The sequence below is a fragment of the Pantherophis guttatus genome, chromosome 6 (genome assembly GCF_059756535.1).
Source record: "Pantherophis guttatus breed Tessera chromosome 6, ASM5975653v1, whole genome shotgun sequence".
NCBI lineage: Eukaryota > Metazoa > Chordata > Lepidosauria > Squamata > Colubridae > Pantherophis > Pantherophis guttatus.
Window position 1 is genome coordinate 44,949,071 of NC_142068.1, and position 20,903 is coordinate 44,969,973.

A 20,903-nucleotide genomic window follows, 5' to 3' on the forward strand; every position below is an offset into this window, starting at 1 on the left:
AAGAACTGTTATGATGGCAATTAACATACCAATACAGGACTTCTAAACCTTTGGTTGGATCATATCGTCTTTATTGCTTGCAATGACCAAACATAGGACATCTAAGACAAATAGAGCATGAAAGAAATATCTTTCTCCTCTTATTCTACAACAAATGAATTGCTTTTGTTGTTTAGAATTCTTTTATACTTGGTCTATCAATTTATTTACAGATCTGATAAATGTTATCTGTCTGGAAAATTGACTGAGGGGACTTTCATACTTTGTAATCAATTATTATTATTACTATTTTACAGTCATTATTGTTTATATTTATCATAGTTCTAGACATTATGTAGAAATGTGTTCCTGGCTTGAGGTCTCTCTCTTCATTAAATTGAATAAAGTTATCTAGGACTTACAAATTGCTGCATAAAAGTACAGAAAGGTAAAGTTAGAGTGATTTAAGAAGAAGAATTAAGAAAAAATATCACCATGGAGAAACTTGTAGAAGAATGGGGTTTGGGGCACAGGGAAAAGCATGTGGCAAAAGCACAGAAAAAGAACAGACCAAAGAAGCAAAGGTCACCAATAGCAGCTGACCTTGTGCAGAACAGAGAGAATATTTGGGGGAAATGTAAATGTGGACAGCAGCGGTCCTTGGTCAAGGTGAGGGAGAGCACATAGTTGCAGCCCCTCTGACTGTTGCCTTCTCATTTTCATTCCAGTTACTACCTTGATGGCCGAGTGGCCAAGGTGACGGACTTCCTGAAAACACGCCTGTTAGACACACTCTCTGACCAGATCAGGAAAATCCAGAAAGTGAGTGAGTGTTGCAAAGGTGGGGAGCTTCAAGTACTTCAGGGTGCTGAGTCTGAATTTGACAAGTGCTCAGTACCAGACGGGTTTAGCAAAGGTTTCTACTTTGCTACTTTTAAGACCCTGTAACTTCCAGCAAACTCAAGTCCACTGTAACTTCCAGCCAATTTGACAAATAAGCTAGATAAAATAAGTATAAGAATATTTGAGAGAGATTCTGTGGACAGTGAAATATCCTAAACCCTGTCCTGATAGAGATATTGGGAAAGCTGTTATTGACTGAAATAGTTGAATTTCAGAACCCTTGTAAGAATAATACAAAAGTCATTATGCAGGACAGGAAGTGGGGGAGGAGATGCTAGTTTTGGAGAACAAAGGTGATGAATCTTTCCTTCGGCTAATGTATATCAAGGGAAAAGAGGCCACTTCTATGAACTCATTATGCCTAACTCTATTTCCTGTAAGGTACTTGACTAGAATGTTTGGTCCATTTTTACAGAATGTTTTGACTTACCAAGAAAGCTATAAAAACAGCTTTATTATGGATCATTTTTCTCTCTTAATAGAAAAAGAATTTTTAGCTGCACTGCCAGATAGATCCTAACAGGGGAAGATTTACTTCATTAGAGAGCCCAAAGATATCAGCTTACAGATGCCCTAATTAAATTTATTACCTCCTTTCCTCTTCTTTGTTTTATAATTTTGAGATGGTTCCTTCAAGTAAGTCTAGTGAATGACCAGACCTTCAGGCACTTGTCAGATTTCTATCCAGAGGTAGCAAGAGTTGTAAACTGACATCATTAGACCTTGTGTTCACTTACATGCGTTTGCTTTTTGGCACCATCACGTCCTTGACATGTCTGTGCTGTCAAGGTTTGTCTTATGTTACAGGGGCTTTCTCACAATGGGGTCTCTAGTGCCATGTACATACTTCTCTTTTATACTTCTCTTTTGCCACTGCAGTTTCAAAGTTAAGCCAGTTTCTGACAAGGTTCTGGGCTTGGTAACATACAGTATGCTCCAAGACATTGATTACTCTCATTAAAGGCACCAGTATAGTTAAAGTAAGAAATAGCTTTGTAACTGCTACTAATGCCTGTTTTTTATTGAAAACTAGCTTAGAGGCCTGCTCGGATTTATAAAGAAACTACCATAGGCTTATATGCTGTTCAAAAAAATAAAGGGAACATAAGCAGAAGACATCCGAGATCTGAATGAATGAAATAGCCTTATTAAATACTTTGTTCTTTACATACAGTAGTTTATACACTGCTCAAACAACTAAAGGGAACACAAAACTACTGTATGTAACGAACAAAGTATTTAATAAGGCTATTTCATTCATTCAGATCTTGGATGTCTTCTGCCTGTGTTCCCTTTATTTTTTTGAGCAGTGTATATTAATGTAGATTCTGAACATATCCTGAACAATCAGACATCCAATCTACATGTTAATCTAACAAGCATTTGTTTCTCATTAGGCTGTATACACCTGCATATATACACAGTAAGCTCCCAGTTTTATGGTGCATAAACTGTATCATATATGAAAAGAAGTATTTACTAAAAGAACATATATATTTATAAATGTACATTTTAAATTACAAGTAGTCCTCGACTTTTGCTTAGTGACCATTCAAAGTTACAGTGCCACTGAGAAAAGTGACATGACCATTTTGCACACTTATGACCATTGCAAGATGGTCATATGATCAAAATTCAGATGACTCATATTTATGATGGTTGCAATGTCCTAAGGTCATGTGATCAACTTTTGTGACCTTCTGACAAGCATAGTCAATGGGGAAGCCAGATTAATTTAACAACCGTGTCACTAATTTAACAACTGCAATGATTCACTTAACAACTGTGTCAAGAAAGATCATAAAATGGGGCAAAATTCACTTAATAAATGTCTTGCTTAACAACAGAAATGTTGGGCTCAATTGTGATTGTAAGTTGAGGACTACCTGTATATAAAACTATTCAAAACTAGGCAGCGGCATGCAGTAGTCAAACTACAAAGTGTATATATGTGGAAAAAAATACCATTGTGGAAATTTTAAAAATACTAACTTTTTAAAACCTGAGAATGAGGTCAATTTGTACTCATTTTAAAAACTGAGAATGAGATCTTATACAAAGTTCTGCTGTAAGTAGGAATAAGAAAAGTTAATGGTGTTGCCATATGGTATAGCAGCATACTGTGATATATGTCTTGGAAAGCAAAATTATAGTATAAGTAAAAAAAAGAATCTTTCCTTACATAAGGGTCTGATCTGGATAATGGAAATATCTTACATTGTGTGAGTAATTTCTGTTTTCATAAAGAAATGAGGCTTTGAAGGCACGGGCAATTTCATTTTGCAAGAGTGAAGTATTTTATTGATTAGCCTTCTGTCTGCTACTTCATGTGAGACACCACAAAGAGACTGAAAGGAATCACTGAATGTACAACAAAACTAAGAGAGCCCACACTGAGGTAAACAAATAGGAAGTCAGCAAAGAATTATATGGTCCAGGAAAGCAAGATCAATGATCATAAAAGAAGAAAATAAAGTTTTGTTCAGATTAACATATTTTCCATCCACTTCTTATTTTTGTTTTCCTCATTATTTCAGTGCCCTACTAGTCACTGACAAATCAGTATTATTTATGCTAGCCTGTAATAATACATGTTTTAAAGTTACCCGCTATAGCCAATTGTTGAACAGCAGGGCTATTCCTATGTTCTTACCACCACTTTTGCTTTCCCCTTCTTTTTTTTTTTGGCAACAGGTGGTCAATGCATACATGCCTGGAAAAAGGATTTGGTTAGAGGGTATCGGGGCTGCTTCTGAAGGAGGCATCACTAATCTCTCAGATTCCTATGCTGCCAGCTTCCTGTAAGTTAATCTAAGGATGGAAGTAGTGATATGTTTATGAGAAAACCAGTAAGTGCACCAAATGGTTAATTGGCTTCTTTATTGTCTATAAAACACACTAATCCCAATTCTAAAATCAAGGATACTGTACTATCATTGGATTAATGGTTATTAGACTTTATCCATCCATTTTTCTGTTTCAATGGGAGACGATATGTATATGTTAGTAATAACATATAAATAAAAGAAGCTATTTCTTTAAGGTAGCAATAGCTAGGTATCTTAAAGTAGTAGCTTCTCCACCTTTATCTATGTATAAACTGGACATACTGTGAGCAGATTAGAAAGGGAACATTTAATTAGTTCTAATGCTTTATCATACCACCGCACAGTCTATGGACCTACAACCACCAGAGAATTTTTACAAGAATTATCTGTCTCAATCTATTGTGAGGGCTGTTCCAGAGATGGGAAGGGAAGAGCAAAGGGAAAGGAAGAGGAAGAGTAGGGAAAGTATTAGATAGGGAGCAAAAATGATATTAGCAAAGACTTTTTGGCTCTGGCCACACTTGTTAAACTTTACCTGTTACTGCCAAATTCCCTAGAGATTAAAATTTATTTATTTATTTATTTATTTATTTATTTATTTATTTATTTATTTATTTATTTATTTAATTATTTTTACAAATAACTCAAGGCAGTGAACATATCCACCACATCTTCCTCCTCCTATTTTCTCCACAACAATAACCCTGCTAGGTGAGTTGAGCTGAGAGAGAGCAACCGGCCTAAAATCACCCAACAGGCTTTCATGGCTAAGGTGGGATTTGAACATCCTGCTTTCTAGCCTGGTGCCTTAACCACTAGACCAAACTGGCTCTAAAGGAGTTTGAAAGAGCAAAAGATTTATCCAGAACAGATTTCCTTTTTGTTTCAGCTTTATTTTCTTACTTCCTATCATGAGGACACATTGCTTAAAAATGGTTAGTGAAACAACTAGTGCCAAAACAACAGAGACATGAATCCACAGGTAACGGTAGATAAGAAGTAATATCTGTTGAATTTTCAGATGCCAAAAAAGTGACTGATTAAGATAAGCTAACGAATGGAAAAGAATATTGTGCCTCTCGGAACTCTTTAACACATTATTATAGCAGATTTATTTAAACTTTAAGCATAAGTGCATTAGTAGTGGGATTCAAATCCCGTTGCGCAACACTTGTACGCATGCGCAGAGATGTCTGGGCGGGTGGGCAGAGCCTCCTGCCGCCGCTGCCGCTACCGGTTCGCCCGATCTGGGGCTAACTGGTAGCAACCCATCACTGAAATGCAACCATTTTTAGGAGCACAGTGCTAATTAGTTTTAAGTTCCCCTTTCCCTCCCTTTCTCTTCCATTTGTCTTTGCTTTAAGTTAATGATTTTTACTTCGTTTTTATGTTATGAAAATACGCAAAATTCATATTTTAGCACAAGGCCCTTGGAAGCTCTGTTTGATCATTTTTAGTAGGTGTCATTAAAATCCATTTTTAAAATTAGTATTTTTCCTCATGATGTGTGGGAAAGTGATGTCATGGGTTATAGGTCATCCAGGTGGTGGTGGAAAGAACAATCCTGGCAACTTTTCAACTCATTTATAAAAATAAAACAAAGAAATCACATGGGAAATTTCAAGTTATTAAGTTCATAGAAGGTGCTCTATTGAGATCCACATGGTCAAACCAGGTTAATCAACAGAAATTAGTATAGGGGTCCACTTTCTTAAAAAAAGAGTTTGCTTATATACACTGACAGCAGGCGATCAACGTGTTTTGTCTGACTTAGCTAAAAATTGTGCTAGGCAACTTCCCTTCCACTGTTCTTTCTCTCCCCACTGGAGATAAGAATCTCTGCCCAAAAGAAAATGAGATAGCCTCAAGCTTTTCTTGGGGTAAAAAAAAAGCAGATGGAAATAAAGTAAGTTTAATGGTTGAAGACTGCTGATAAGATTCCTTTAACCATTTCTATTTGATTGTGTTTTAAATTATTCCATGAGAATTTACATCCTATTTACAGAAGTGTGAAAACAAATAACTTTATTTATTTATTTATTTGGTTATTTGTTTATTTATTTATTTATTCATTTGTTTATTTCAAGTACACATTTAACTTTTATTATGGTTTTAAAGAAAGTGATAGGCTATGGTATTAAAATTGAAGGAAAGTACTAAACTTGCAAAGGAGTTTAAGACAAGAGATGAAGAGTTGAAAAATGAGAAAAGTATTTTGACAGCAATGTTCTTTGAACTTTCTCTTAAGAGTATCAGTTACTACAACTAGTCTTCAATTTACGACCATAATTAGGATCAGAACTACCATCACTAAGCAAAGTGGTCATTAAATGAGTTGCACCCTATTTTACAACATTTTTGCCACAGACCTTAAGTAAATCCACTTCCCCCATTGATTTCGCTTGTCGGAAGCACCCTGGGATAGCAAACAATAATCACATGACCTCAGGATGTTGGAACCTTCATAAATATATGCCACTTGCCAAGCACCTGAATTTTAAACACATAATCACACGGACACTGTGATGGTTGTAAATGTAAGGACTCATTGTAAGTCACTTTTTTAACACCACAGTAACTTTGAACTGTTGTTAACAAATAGTCATAAGTCGAGGACTACCTGTATAAGAATCAGTCTGTTTTAGATATGGATTTAAAATTGACAGAATACAAGAGTTATATTGACAAAGAAATTATACAGGATTTATAAGTGAAACTAGCTGATATTTTAATTTCTAAAATGGACACACAAATAGTAAATCAGAAGAGTGACTGGAGGTATATATTTCAACTAAAAGAGTGATTTGGATAGCTTTCTTATTTTGGACATTAAAAAGAGTTGTGTTATTAGGCTATTTCTAAGAAAAGATAAACAAAATAAAAAGAGAATGAAAAGAAGTCATGGTTCCAAAAGGTATTGTTCAAGGACCCAGAGAGTATTAATCCTGTCAGATCAAATCAGCTGAGAAGAGATTATAGGGGAAGGTGTCCTTCAATAACTAGGTCTGTGACATATAGTGTTTTATAGGTAATAACCAGAATCACACCCAGAAACAAACTGGGAATCAGTATGGCTCATGAACATACCTACACTGCTGTGTTCTGGATCAGTTTGATGCTTCTGGGTGGTCTTCAAGGACATGCAGTAGTAGTCAAGCCATGAAGTGATCAGGGTATAAATGACTGTCTGAAGGACCTCCCAATTTTAGATAGGGCACAATTGGTGCACCAGATAAAGTTGCACAGAGGCATTCCTAGCCACAGCAGCTACCTACTCATTGAGCAGATATTAAAATTGCTCATAACTTCAAATCCTCATCAAATGCACTGTTGTGGTGGTGGGCTCATCTCATCACACCTATCAGGACTCCACATTCATCTTGAATATCTCATTAAAATTAAGGGAGAATCATCTCTCTCTCTCTTTCTTGTCTAGTGGTGCCTTATACCTTAACAATAGAAATTCAATTTCCCCCAATATTTCACTCAGTTCTTATAATTATTCCATGGACAATTTATGGAAGTTCTCCTGGGATATTTTCACATAAATCTCCAACTTTTCCCTGTAGAATCTTGGTAATATCATATCCACCTCCTTGCAGGAGAGCTGCCAAGACACACTTTCAATCAACCGGCTGTCTTAAGTTCAAAAGAATTTAAGTTTTATTCATAATAGACAAATAATGGATTGTCTTGGGTGGGGGAGGGGGAAAGCAGACCTGCTAGAATGTTTTTATTCTCCCTCCCTCCCTCTCTCTCTCTCTGAACAAAAATAAATTTGTAGTTTTGGTTCATTCAAAATCCACATATGCTAATATTCAAAGTTATCTAATGTACAGAGACAATATAGGGCATTTTGTCCATTGCCCTTGTTGGAAGACAGTAAAAATAATTGTAGAAATATCTTTGACCCTTAGTGTTGAAGTTTTTTTCCATCATAAATTGCTGAAAACATGCTGCATTGTGCACAATAGCAATTTATATCATCTGACTATGCTGGGTTTCAACTTTCAAGTCCAAAAAGTTCCCATAATTTAACTCTGAAATATGTCATTTTTGGAAAAGATCTTGAGTACCTCTTAATTAGAGGCTTCTATGATGACTGCTAACGCTATTTCTCAGTGAAGTAGCAGAATAATTAATTCATGAACATATCTTACTTGGATGGCAAGTTAATACCTTTCAAAAGAAGAGAATGCACCAGGGACATCTTCCCCCAAACTAGTGGCCTCCAAATGTTTTGGAATATAATTCCAGTCATCTTAAATCACTGACCGCTATGGTGAATTGTGAGGTATCAGTTAGACAAGACAGCTTTGATATATGGAACTAAGGCACAACCTAGATTGAGGAAATCTATCCTGCTATTCTTGGTTAAACGTTAATCAATTGTCTTCTAAATTGCTAGGTGGCTAAACTCTCTTGGGATGCTAGCGAGCCAGGGCATCGATGTGGTAATGAGACATTCATTCTTTGATCATGGGCACAACCATCTTGTGGACCAGAACTTTAACCCATTGCCGGTAGGTGAATGATACAGTACTGTATCTTCTGAATTTGCATTAACATCCCTCTGTTCTTACTGATCCTCTGTCCTACATATTATACTGTATACTCTATATGTGTAATGTAACACAGGGCCTTTCTTATATTTTACATTCTGGTATATATACAACCAAACACTGTTTCTCCATCATTGCTTATTTTGTAAGAGTTACTTCAAGGCAGCATTTTTCACCTATTAGTAGAGGTACATAGCATGGTAGCAACCTTATTCACATGCTGTATCTTCATCAACTTCTTTCTGTCATTTCCAGCCAGAATTCTCTCTTCTTTTCGCTCTTACTAGGCACATAGCTCAACAGTAATTCCATTCATTTCTCACCTCACTTTTCTGCTTGTTTCTTTCTTGTTTGCTCTATATTATCTCTGCTGAATCAGTCTGAATTTCTCTCTTCTTTTCATGTTGCCAGTCAGTAAATCAGAGGATTTGTGCATGACTTTGTACCCTTGACCTGTTCCTCAAATTCTTGGCTTTCACAGACAAGCAGGCACTCATACCCAGATATACTGTGTGTATGTGTGTGTATATATATTTAAGAAAAGATTTTGCACACACAGCTGAAAATCTACTGTTTTTTGTGGCCTGTTTGAACTCGGCTTGAAAATACATTTTTCCAGATTGGTTTCTTTCAATGCTAATAGGAGACATTAGTTAATGTCAAGTACAACATGTTGAAAGCAGATGGGGCAGGGTTACCTCTGGAGCTATAACTTTGTCCACTATGAGAGCCTCAATGGGACCCTTGTGGGTTGCACAAGACCAAGAGAATCAGGGCATTTCTTATGGGAGGGGCATTTAAGCCATAGCAGGGAGGAAGGAGGGGCAGAAGGGGCGTTATAGGTCCTGAAAACATACAATAAAAACAACCAAACCCAAGGCAGCCAGGTCCTTAGGGAAAAAGCAAAGTGGCAGGAAAATGGAGCTGAACAAAGTTTAAATTTATAGGAATGAAGGTGAAAGAAGTTCACAATTTCACACAGCAGGGTGGTTCCTTGCAATTTAATGCAAACCCTCTTATTTGCAGTTCTTCAAAAGGACAGAAGTATTCACTGTTGAAAGTGTACAGGGTTCTAATAAGAAAAACATATGTTAATCTTTTAAAATAGCAGGTTTTCTTTTCTTCCATTTCAGTCTAGTAAATTTTACACCTTGTAAGTGAAACTTGGCAGCATCAAAAAGCTCTGAATCTCCATGGCCAGAAATGTACAGGCCTGGTAACATCTGAGACCCTCTACCCATAAGACCCTGGAATGCAGCATGTAGATTTGGGAAGCAGCAGAGCAGTCACAAAAGCAGAGTAATCCTGTAATGAAGAGGAAATTTTCTGCAATTAGATTCTAGGAAAGCATTGGTTGCTGAAATTTTCTCTTAGCTAAAAATTTGTTGATTCATGATTCTTATGCCTCACATCTCCAGAATAATGTTCACAAGATGTCAGCTTAGGTAACTTCCATATACTAGAAAAAGACAAAGATATGCATGGTCTGTAGTTCTTATGACACAGAAAGATTTAAAAAATGATACTTCTTGAATGCTTCTTTTTTCATAAAGTTAAGGTTTAATTTAAAAAAAAAACACTGCTTTATAAATAGACTGATAAGAGAAAAGGGGAGAGGGAGTAGGGATGGATGAAAATGTGGTGTAGATAATTATCAGGCTACTGAAAGACAGAGGCAGAGACACAGACTTATGTTACAATTCCAAGATCTGCTGTTAACTGAGTATCAACATGTAAATACTTTTCTCCAAAGCATTTATACCAAAAAGGCAAGTTTGGGGGCCTTAGAAAAATCAAAAATCCTATGCAGAGCTTCCTCTAGGATTTCAAACATTCTAAATTAAGCATACAGAGCTAAGAAAAAAGGACATATTATGCATGCATCTTCTTTTGAGTAAAACTCACTCAGTGCTAATATCTTTCTTCCTATCCAGAACAGGTGATTTTTTTGGGTGGAGAGGTAGAGTCTGTTGAACAGGCAAAAATGGCATCGCTCAGCCGCAGCAGACTCTGAAGCTGGGCTGAGATGCTGCCCATTTTTTTTCCCGTGGGAGCTATCAGGGAGATGAAAGTGGGTGTTTGAGGCTCTGCAAGACTGCTGGGATGTGAAATTGAATCCTCCCACTAACTCATTGACAAAGACTTGCTATCTTTCCTTTGTGCAAACCCTCCAATGCTGAGAGAAGCCATGCCATCAATCACTGCCTTGGCCTGGCTGCCCATCAGCTGGCGACAAGCTTTGGCTAGGTGCCTTGCAAGAGCTCAGTTGCTTTCCTTTCCATGCCATGGCTGATCTAGCCCTAACTCCAGAGATTCTCTGCTGAAGGAAAGACAATTGAGCTGTTGTGGCACCCATGAAAACAGTTTTGAGGTCTAGACTAATTCAGTTTGCCAAAGTGAATATCTTTCAACTTCTGGAATATTATCCATATCATATATATATTATATGATATCTAGCCCTAACTCCAGAGATTCTCTGCTGAAGGAAGCACATATATATTATATGATATTCCATATATTTTCATCTAGCTAGGTTCTTTATAATTTTTGGAGCATTTTGACAGATACTGAACTGCTGTTTACAAATAAAGTAAATGGCAGTTCAGTGTGTACTGCCATTTACTTTATTAGATAATAATTTTGGTCCTTACTATTACTTGAAGTAATGCTCAGTTGGAGCAAATTAAAAATTTATTCAAAATCCTAGGCAACTAAGATACAAACATTAAAACATGTAAGAAAACCTCCAAATGATAATAGCATATCTTATGAGATGCTTACAGATTTTTCAGGCTCAGTAGCTACTGGAGAGGATATTCTAAATGTGAAACTTCATGAAAAATATCTAAGAAAGAATTTCTTATCCCCAGATTTTTATAGTCTTTTCTGTAAAACTATGACAGCTCTAAGTTGTACTCTAAAATATTGTGGAATAGGGGCACCAAATTGTGTTTACACCTTAGCTAAGAATAAATACTCTGTCTGCTTTGCACATGAATCCTAAGGGTATATTGTTCTCATACTTGTGGTAAATGGCACTCGTATTGTTCTGCTGCATCTCATTTGACAAACGCGTGTACAATTGTCACTGGAAGGAACAGAACATGAAGTGACGAGAGCAGAACCACAAGTGGCATTTTATGTCCTGGGTTTTACAACAATAACTCTCAGAGAACTGGGAGTAGAAGGTCTATTATACTGCAATTATTTGTCAGGTTACAAGCAGTATTTCTTCACCATGTGGTTAGGGCATAGTTTTAGAGCTCAGATCTGGTTGCAGAGGTCTACGGGGCCCCTGGGAATGTATCCTGTAAGTCTCTGCTAGGAGACAGCCGTGTCTACTTATTAGGATTGTATAAAAGGTCATCTAATTTATGTTTTTTCCAATACCTCCTTTTCTAAACACACCTATATAAGAAACCCCTGGGGTCATGTCACAAACTTTCCATAGAAAAGGAAACTTAAATTCTATAGTAATAGGTTCAGTATTGGATGGAGCTCAAACATTTTTGACAGTTATTCTGAAAGGAAGAATTTGTGCAAGTACTGTTTCTCAACACAAGAAAAACACATATTCCACATTCTCCCATATTGTGTAGTTATTAAAAGTAGAAAAAATCTATCTTATATTTTCTGAACATTTTGTTGTTGTTGTTAGTTGCAAAGTCGTGTCCGACCCATCGTGACCTCATGGACAACATTCCTCCAGGCTTTCCTGTCCTCTACCATCCTCTGGAGTCCATTTCTGAACATAGAGAAGCATAATTCTTTATGCGTAGCGTTACTCTTGGACTGCAGCAAACTAGAATATGCTTCATAATCCTTTATACTGCCTCTCTGCCCTAGGAATAATCAATCTGGCTTTTTTTGACAGGACTACTGGCTCTCACTGCTATATAAGCGACTTGTCGGACCCAGAGTACTTGCTGTTCATGTTGCTGGACTGCAGAGAAAACCTCGCCCTGGCAGGGTGATTCGTGATAAGTTACGGATCTATGCTCACTGCACCAGTTACTACAAGTGAGTTATCTCAGAGCAGGTGCAACTACTGAAGTAAAAAATGGAGATTGGGCACTGAAGACCAGCAGACCCGAATGGGGTTAATCAGTATGAGCTACACCCACAAAAAGAAAATGTTATCTAATTCAGATGAATCTCTATGTTCCAGACTCCCAGAGCTATGTGTCATTATACCTGCTAAAGAACGAGTTTCATTATTTGAACAGTAGTGCACTAGGGGGAAAACCCTATATAAATACATGCATAAGTTTTTGCCTCCTCTTTTTTCCCCCTCTCTGTGTACAACTTGGCAACGTGGCTTTCTCAGATCGTGGAGAGGGGAGGAACAACGTTGGTGTTGATAGGGAAGCTCACCTATCTCTGGGACTGTGGTGGGAGCCTTTGTGGATGACATCAAGGGAATACAGTTCCCCAAAGGCCCCATGGTTTAGTTTCAGTTCCTTCTCTCCCCCCACTTCCCATTTGGGGCACCTAGCCTAGCTAGAGTTTCTACGATAAGCCTTCAAAGCATCCTAGGAGTGTAGGACCTGGGACTTTCCTAAAGACACAGGTCCCTATTGTTGCTACTTCACATCACCCAGATGCTTTCAGCAAGGCTCCCCCTCCCCCTCCTAGAGGGAACTTTGGCCAACGACTGACAGGTAACTGGCAACAGAAACAGGGAGAGATGGGAAAGGGAGGGTAGGCACAGGCCAGCAGACCCTTGGCTCCTTTCCATGCCCAGGGCAAATACTGTAAATGGGGGCCACCTGTGCAGAAGCTGAAGCTAACTCTCTTCTCTTTGGAGATATTCATGCCTAAGCTTAGTTCAAAAGCAGGAGTATTGAAAACCTTATAAATGCTGCCTAAGGAAACAATATGTATAAAGCTTCAGATGCCTTGCATTATCCCATCTGTATAAACATCCTATAATAAAAGAGTGCTGTTAACCACACCATCATCATCATCACCCTTCAGGCAAGAGATGTAGACTGAAAGATTACCAAAGGCCACTAAAACAATTCATCTGGTTAGCTGAGATTTCAACCAGGGACTCCCAACCAGGGACTCTAACGATTCTATTAGCTTTCATATATTCCCCCCAAATGACTTTTCTTTAGCATACAGTATAGCTTTCTTCTGACCTATAAAATATTGCTTTTTAGGTAGGTAGCATTTCTACATGTAGTGTACATGATGGCAAATTACAGCTAAATAGAATGATTTTACTTAAACTTGTAAGGGCCTAATCATCCTATTGCTGCCTGCAACAAATATTAAAAACCTGAAGCCCACTCTAATCATCCATTCATCACAGATGCAGTAACTTCATTTGTCTCACATGCCAGTTTCCTATTCAGTTTCATAGCCACTTGTAATTAAACAATGGTAGAGTTGGAAGCCTATTCATTTAACTAGACAAGAGAACTGCTACATTTACTGCACTAATGGGTACTAACTTTTTCCAAGAGAAAATATTGATGCTTCAATTGATGCACACCAGGCTAGATCTTGAAGCAAAACTGTTATCTTGTCCTACCTTACTGGAAACATAGGACCTTAGCTGCTCTGAAAACACATGTCCTTCATTAAGACCAAGGAATTATTGCAGAAAATGTTGGGAGCATCCTTTAGCTAAATCTTTCTTTGCAAAGTGACAAATTGGACAATTGATATGACAGAAGAACATCCCTGATTGAATTGGAGGAAATGCTTCTTGCTGTTAGGCAGTTGAGCTAAATAAGTCCCAAAATGGGGTTCCTATCACTAGAATTTCATGTTGGGATTGGAAAATAATAGTGAAAATCTTTAATTCTAGAGCTAACACATTATTACTAAAAATTATTCAAATGGTTCACCTTTAAGCTCTTATCTTTGTCACAGCCATAATTATGTCCGTGGTTCTATCACAATTTACATTATCAACTTGCATCGGTCACGAAAGAAAATCAAGTTGGTGGGGACCCTTCGGGACAAACTTGTCCATCAGTATGTGCTGCAACCCTATGGTCAGGAAGGACTTCAGTCAAGGTGAGTGCTATTGTCCAGTTCAAGGCCACTATCATGAGAACCCATTAAAGGAACATTTTAGTGACCAAGCATTGATATTAAGCACTGTACTCCATTTATTCATCTGTACATATGGTATCCTACCTGCCATTTAATTTCCATTTTTTTGTTATCCCAAAAGCTTATGTTATAATAAATCATGTGAATAACGTTCACTTTTAAGAAATCATGTATTTTTGTGTGTTGTAAACAAAAAAGACTACCTTTTTGGAACTTGTCACTGTGTCTAATTCCATCCAGCTTTAAAATACTGATGGAGAATCCAGCAATGTTGTTTTCCCAAAAATTCCACCCACGCTTGATCAGAGGTTTCCAGGCCCCATAAAGAAAACTATCCAGATATACCTTCTTGCTTTATTCTCCATTTATTTATGGTGCTCCACACAAAATCAGATAAAAAGAAGTACAGTATTCTACCAAACCTAAGAAGGCTTATATGGTCTAACATTCCATTTTTCTAATGGCCAGTGAAATGCCTGTGGAAAACCCACAAATGGAATGCAAGCACAGTAGGCCTCTCTCTCTCAGCAAGTAGTATCGAGTCACGTACTGTCTTGGTTTTGGAATTATATTCCAGCATCATGAGTCATAACTAGGTATCAGTTAATGGTATGCTATGAATTTATCCAATCTGCTTTTAAAGTCTTCCAGACTGTTGTTCATCACTGCACCTTGTCATCATGCATGCCCTAGATCAGAGTTCCCCAAACTTTCCAGCTTTGCAGACGGGTGGAGGGAAGAGGGGATGGTCCGTGCAAGTGGTGTGTTGCTCACGCAAGTGGGAATGCATGCGCTCACCTGCCAATTCCACAGCCTGGTTCCAAACAGCTCAAGGCCCAGTAGTGGGCCATGGCTGAGGTGGCACAGTGGTTAGAGTGCTGTCCTGCAGCTACTTCAGCTGACTGCTAGTTCAGCAGATCAGCAGATCAAATCTCACTGGCTCAAGGTTGACTCAGCCTTCCATCCTTCCGAGGTGGGTAAAATGAGGACCCAGATTGTTGGGGGCAATATGCTATTTAGTATACTGTCAATTGTTGTAAGCTGCCCAGAGTCCTCGGAGAGTGGGCGGCATAAAAATATGATTAATAAAATAAATAAATAAATAAATAAATAATAAATAAATAAATAATGGCCCGGGGTTGAAAATCCCTCCCCTAGATTAACCATACATTTGTTAAAGGTTTTTATTTGTCCTGAATTCTACACTCTCAGTCCTTCTCACCATCCATGTGATTCTAGTATTGGTATAATTTATCTGACAATGGAGTCACTGTCCTAGCCTCGTCCTTCATAGGATCTTTAGGTTCCATAGCAGAGATATAAAGATAAAGCTAGTGGCCATCTATCTTGAAGTCTTCATAGAAGAACATCTATGCTATCTCTAACTTCTACCTTTCCCCCATTATCTGGAAAGGGGCAGCTTTCTCCTCTACATTTTGACTGAAAAAATGCATTTGGTCTGTGCAGGTCTGTGCAGCTTAATGGACAGCTCCTCACTATGTTGGATGATGGAACCCTGCCAAATCTGAAGCCTCGTCCCCTTCGTCCTGGACGAACTCTTGTTATTCCACCGCTTACTATGAGCTTCTACGTGGTGAAAAATGTTAATGCCCTGGCATGCCGGTATCGGTAGCTCTACCAAACCCCACTGCTAAGGACAGACCTTGAGACCCTCTTGGGGCACTTCTTGGCAGGGGTGTGCACAGACCACCAGGAAAAGAGGACAGAAGTGCCTCCAGGAAAATACTGCCTATCCACAGATGTTTCACATGTTCTTATGGTCCTAGCATCCCCACCTGCTATGGTGATTTCCAAATAAGCAGTATTTTAAACCCTTTGCAATTTTCTTATAGATTATCATAGAGTGGGGACTTTGTGCCACCTTGTGGGCAACAAAGAAGCTGTAATATGAAGAACTGTTCCTGGTTTTCTGTGCTCAACAAGTGGAAAGTCAAGATGCATCCATCACACCAGAGGCTACCAAAAAAGTATCAGCAGGAAGAGGCTTAGAATCTAATATTTCAGTTTTATCCCTGTGGATGGTGTGCCCCCTACTGGCAAGTGGCAACAGAACAAGCAATGTAGCAAGGAAAACGCAGCTAGAAGAGCCAGAATTGTATCTTGAAGAATTAAGCACCCAGTTATGCTGCAGAAAACAATCCAGACATGAAATTCTGGAGTGTCTCTAACTGCTTGAGCCTATGGCATTGTTGGATGGAAAAGAAGAGGATTGGTCTTGGCCACTGTAAATAATGCTGCCTCTTGGGAGCATTTGTTGTAAATGTTAACTATTAAATTATATTTTCTGAAAAGCTGAAAAAAAAATACTTGTAAGAACTGAGAAATTGAGGCTTTAAAAAAGTTTTCTACTTCTTGGAGCACCAATCAATTGTATCAGGTGGTGCATGAAAGAATGACAGAAAGGCTTGTAAATATTTAAAAACATCTATTATATTTCTGTTTCAATATTCTGAAGCCTCTGCATTGTACTAAGTCTGGGCTGCAAAACTCTGTATGGCAGCAAAGAGCAATAATTTTCTGTGTCTCTTTGCTTTCATGTAGTGGTCATTCAGATTTTTACAAACCAGATCCAGTAGCTCTATCCCTGCACTTTCTAAAAGTGGTGTTTATATTAAGTTAGATGTCACAACTAATTATGAGCAACCAGACATTTGTTATGTTATTAATAACCCTGCACACTTTTCCAGTCTGAGGATCCATCCTATTGTTTACACTCCCATGCACAATAGCCTTTTAGATACAGTCCACCCCACATTATTTATCTCTATTCATTTCACCTAACTCAAATGTTACTAAAAGAAGCAAAGATCTATACAGTGTTCTTCAAGATTAAATTAAGTTAGCCTGTGGGGGTGGGGGAGGGAGATAATTCAGATATAAAGTCTTGGGATTTTTTGGTTGACATTAAATGTAAATGATAACGAGATTTAAAATAAAAAATGAAGCTTCCACGATGTTAATATATACTTCTTGTCAAAAGAAAAAGAAGAAGAGAGAGGAACTAGAAAAAATGCAAAAGAAAGAACTTTTCACAAATGCCATCTAATAATAGTACTTGACTCTTTTATACTTTTGTTATCAGTGTTTAAAGTATAAGTCTCACCAAATAACTTGCCTAATTATTTAATGGCCTCTCAAGTTCAAAAATAGTTTTGACATAAATTTAAAGGTTTTATTACAGAATGAAAATTTCTAAACTGGTTTTATTGACCCTTTTAGCTCATAATTATTTTGCTATGTACATGATTGATTTAATTTCCCCTAGGACAACATCCAATTACAGGAAAAAAGTGTCAATGTTGTCTTTAGGCATGCAAGGCCAGGAATAAAGCAAACTAAATCCGAATCATATTATTTATGTAATGCTTTCGAGTTTTCAATTACTTTAGGTATGCTATAATTAATACTATTGTTACTATTATTATTAATCATTACAATAATTGCGGAAGATAGATCAGCATTTTTAGTTCTATATTGCAAAAGAAGTTAAGAAGCAGTAACCTGCCTTGAAAAAACCTGAGTAAATATACAGCAAAGGCAAGAACATGATGGCGAACCTATGGCATCTCTCCAGGCACACGAGCCGTCACCCGTTGCTCTTCTGGGTTCTGGCGTGCTGGCCAGCTGGTCTTCACATGCACGGGAGCGCCAGAAACTGGAAGAGCAGCCACCCGGTGCACATGCGCATGCCGGGAAGATAATCTTTCGGTTTCCGGCATGTGCATGCACCCCAGTTGCCTGGTCTTCCAGTTTCTGGCACGCATGCACACATAAAGACCAGCTGGTTGGTGCGCATGCATGTCCAAGAAACCGGAAGATCATCTTTCCGATGTGCATGCAGCTGCTCTTCCGGTTTACGGAGCTCCCGTGTGTGTGAAGACCAGTTGGCCATTGGCTGGAACCCAGGAGAGCAACAGGTGATGGCTTGCGTGCCCAAAGATGCAGAGAGGGGATCCCGGCAGTCACTTCCTAGGGGAGCAGAGCTGTCGGCTAGGACAGGTGGGGCTTCACTCCCTCCCCACCCGAGGAGGCTTCTTGTGCGGCCCCAGCCCTCCAGCCCACGGCACCGATGCGCATCCATGGCCGGTTCAGGTGCCCCAGGAGAGCAGCAGCAGTGGCAGGAGGGACCGGCCGGCCCCTGCAGCCACTCCCCTTCCAGTGAGCCAGGCATTTGGCGGCATTTCCATGTGTGAGGAACTGCACTCTCCTTCAGCCCTCCTGAGGCAGCTCGCCTCCCCGATGGCAGCTGCTCCTCCAGCATGTCCTCCTCCAGCTGGTCTTTGCACACGCATGCACACCAGAAACTGGAGGACCAGGTGGCCATCGTGCATCCATGTGTTGGAAACTTGAAGATCGCAGCTGCTCTGTTAAGTGTTAACTAAAGTGATATTAGGTTGGTCAGTGATATGAAGTAAAAGCATCAGAATTCTTGTACATACAGTAATGCAACAGCTAGCATATATGAGTAGCGCAGTTGCAGTAGAATTTGAGCATATTTTCTTGATTTTTCTTCAGCAGAACGGGAATCAACTTCTATTTTAATAAGTCAATTGAAACCCATAGACTCAACTTCTTGTTCTCCAGGTTAACAAGTGAATTTCCATTACTAGACATCAGTATTTTAAGCCTCAGCTGCAAAACTCTTATTTTAAAGCTTATACTTGTCTTATATTTGTTCCCTGGGCAAATATGACAATCTCCTGAATAATTATTTTTCAATCTCTATGAAAATTCCAGAGTTGGAATTGGTTAACCTCATAATATGCACATCCTTTGACAGTACACAATATCCCTACTCTAATTAAACTGTACAAAAAGAGTTTGTGGAGAATTTAGGGGTGTTTTTTTAAAAAAATAACAACAAAATAGAATTGTTGAACAGCAAAATGAAATAGCACTGTGTTGTGGCCTGCTCCTGATCACATAAAGTCATAGCAATTTGGGAATGTTGGGCCAATATTTTCTATGGGATTCCTCTTGTGGCTCAGGTCTTTTTCTGCACTGGCAGTAGTGCATCAAGGTAATTCTATCACTTGCTGCTCCATTTCTTAAGAGATTGTTTTTCTACAGGCATTTCCAGGTTTCTGCTCTGCCATCAGCAGCATCTGCTTGTTAATCCACAGCCATCTGAAGATAAACAGGACTACTTTCTCCATGTAGGTTTTGTATCCAAAGTAGTGCCTCCTTGCTAATCACATCACTTTTTGATATTCAATTATTGTAAAAAATCCACTTTGTTTATCTCAATTTAAGGTTGAATATGGTATAATTGGATTGAGCAGTCTAAATGTTTAGGTGTGAGTTAAATATCACAACTGTGTCCTTACATTGTTCAATGACAGAAACTTAACATGGAAAAACCCTTGTTTCTTTCCCCAAAGACAAGTGTTCTTACCACTTCATTTCAGATCACTTATTGTTGAAATGCATTTTATTTTGACTAAATTTCTATAAAATGAAGAATGAGTATAAACACTGTACTAATTCATAATGTGGTTTGTTGGTTCTTGGTTTAACATATTATATGAACTTAGCCATTTTGCTGTATATAGTGAATCATAGTTAAACAAACCATGGTGTGTGAACCAATCTAGAAGAGTATAAAAAGTTTAGAAGTATCCAAGTAAAAGATGAAAAGTCTTATTTTGATTATTTGACCATCATGCATGGGCCCCAATTCAGTATGTATGAATACAAATATTTTCACTATTTTCCAGATTGTAATTGGGAGGATGCATTATCTTCCGGGTCAGAGGCTTCCATGATCTTGTACCAGAAAGCACAACTGCTTACAGTCCTAGCAATCCTAAAATTTTCCTAAGAAATCCTAGAAATGTGTATGTTATCCAGAATTGCTAGATGACATGGCCTAAAATGTAATTAAATACATTTCATATCTGAGGAATATGTCATGTGTGTCATCACAAAGTAGTGGTATGGAGATATATGCCATTCCCCAAATGTGATGAGCATGGTCACATCCTTATGTCTGCAAAATGATGCTGGTAATATATATGTTGGCAGTGAGGAGACAGAATCACATACACACAATTCCTTGAACTACATTTTTTTCAAGAACATCTCTCAGATTTTCATAGTCTAAGTGCTCATAATACAAAATCTATTTTTCCCATAAATAATCCACTCACCCACACAATAACTGAACCCCATTCAGGTTCCACTCATTCACTGCTCATTTCTTTCTCAGTTTTGTCCCTCTGCACTGCTTCCTCTTCCCACTGATAGAATAACACTTATATCTTCTTCTCCCTTTAACAAGAACAATGAGGTTGACCACTTTTCTATGTGATTGGAGAGTTATATCACAACAAAAATATGGTTTTCAGCTGCCACAATACTTATTTCATAAGGATATTTTGGGGTCCCAAAGATGCTTTTTCGAGAGGCAACTGGACTTTGTTTTTTCTTTGAAGACGTTTCGCTTCTCATCCAAGAAGCTTCTTCAGCTCTGACTAGATGGTGGGAAATAGAAGGATTTATACTCAGTATAAACCAGAAAGTCCAGTTGCCTCCTGAAAAA

General features: G+C 38.3%; 1 protein-coding gene across 1 annotated transcript in view; it reads left to right on the top strand.

Annotated features, from left to right (window-relative positions):
• The window catches only part of HPSE2 (heparanase 2 (inactive)), a 138,000-nt gene extending 120,292 nt beyond the window's left edge, over positions 1-17,708 (top strand). Inside the window, exons 7-12 of the mRNA XM_034439853.2 lie at positions 708-801; positions 3,577-3,683; positions 8,119-8,233; positions 12,147-12,292; positions 14,156-14,302; positions 15,809-17,708. Of these exons, the coding sequence (XP_034295744.1) occupies positions 708-801; positions 3,577-3,683; positions 8,119-8,233; positions 12,147-12,292; positions 14,156-14,302; positions 15,809-15,974 (775 nt within the window). The 3' untranslated portion in view covers positions 15,975-17,708. The remainder of the gene's footprint in view (positions 1-707; positions 802-3,576; positions 3,684-8,118; positions 8,234-12,146; positions 12,293-14,155; positions 14,303-15,808) is intronic.
• The last annotated feature ends 3,195 nt before the right edge of the window (positions 17,709-20,903 follow it).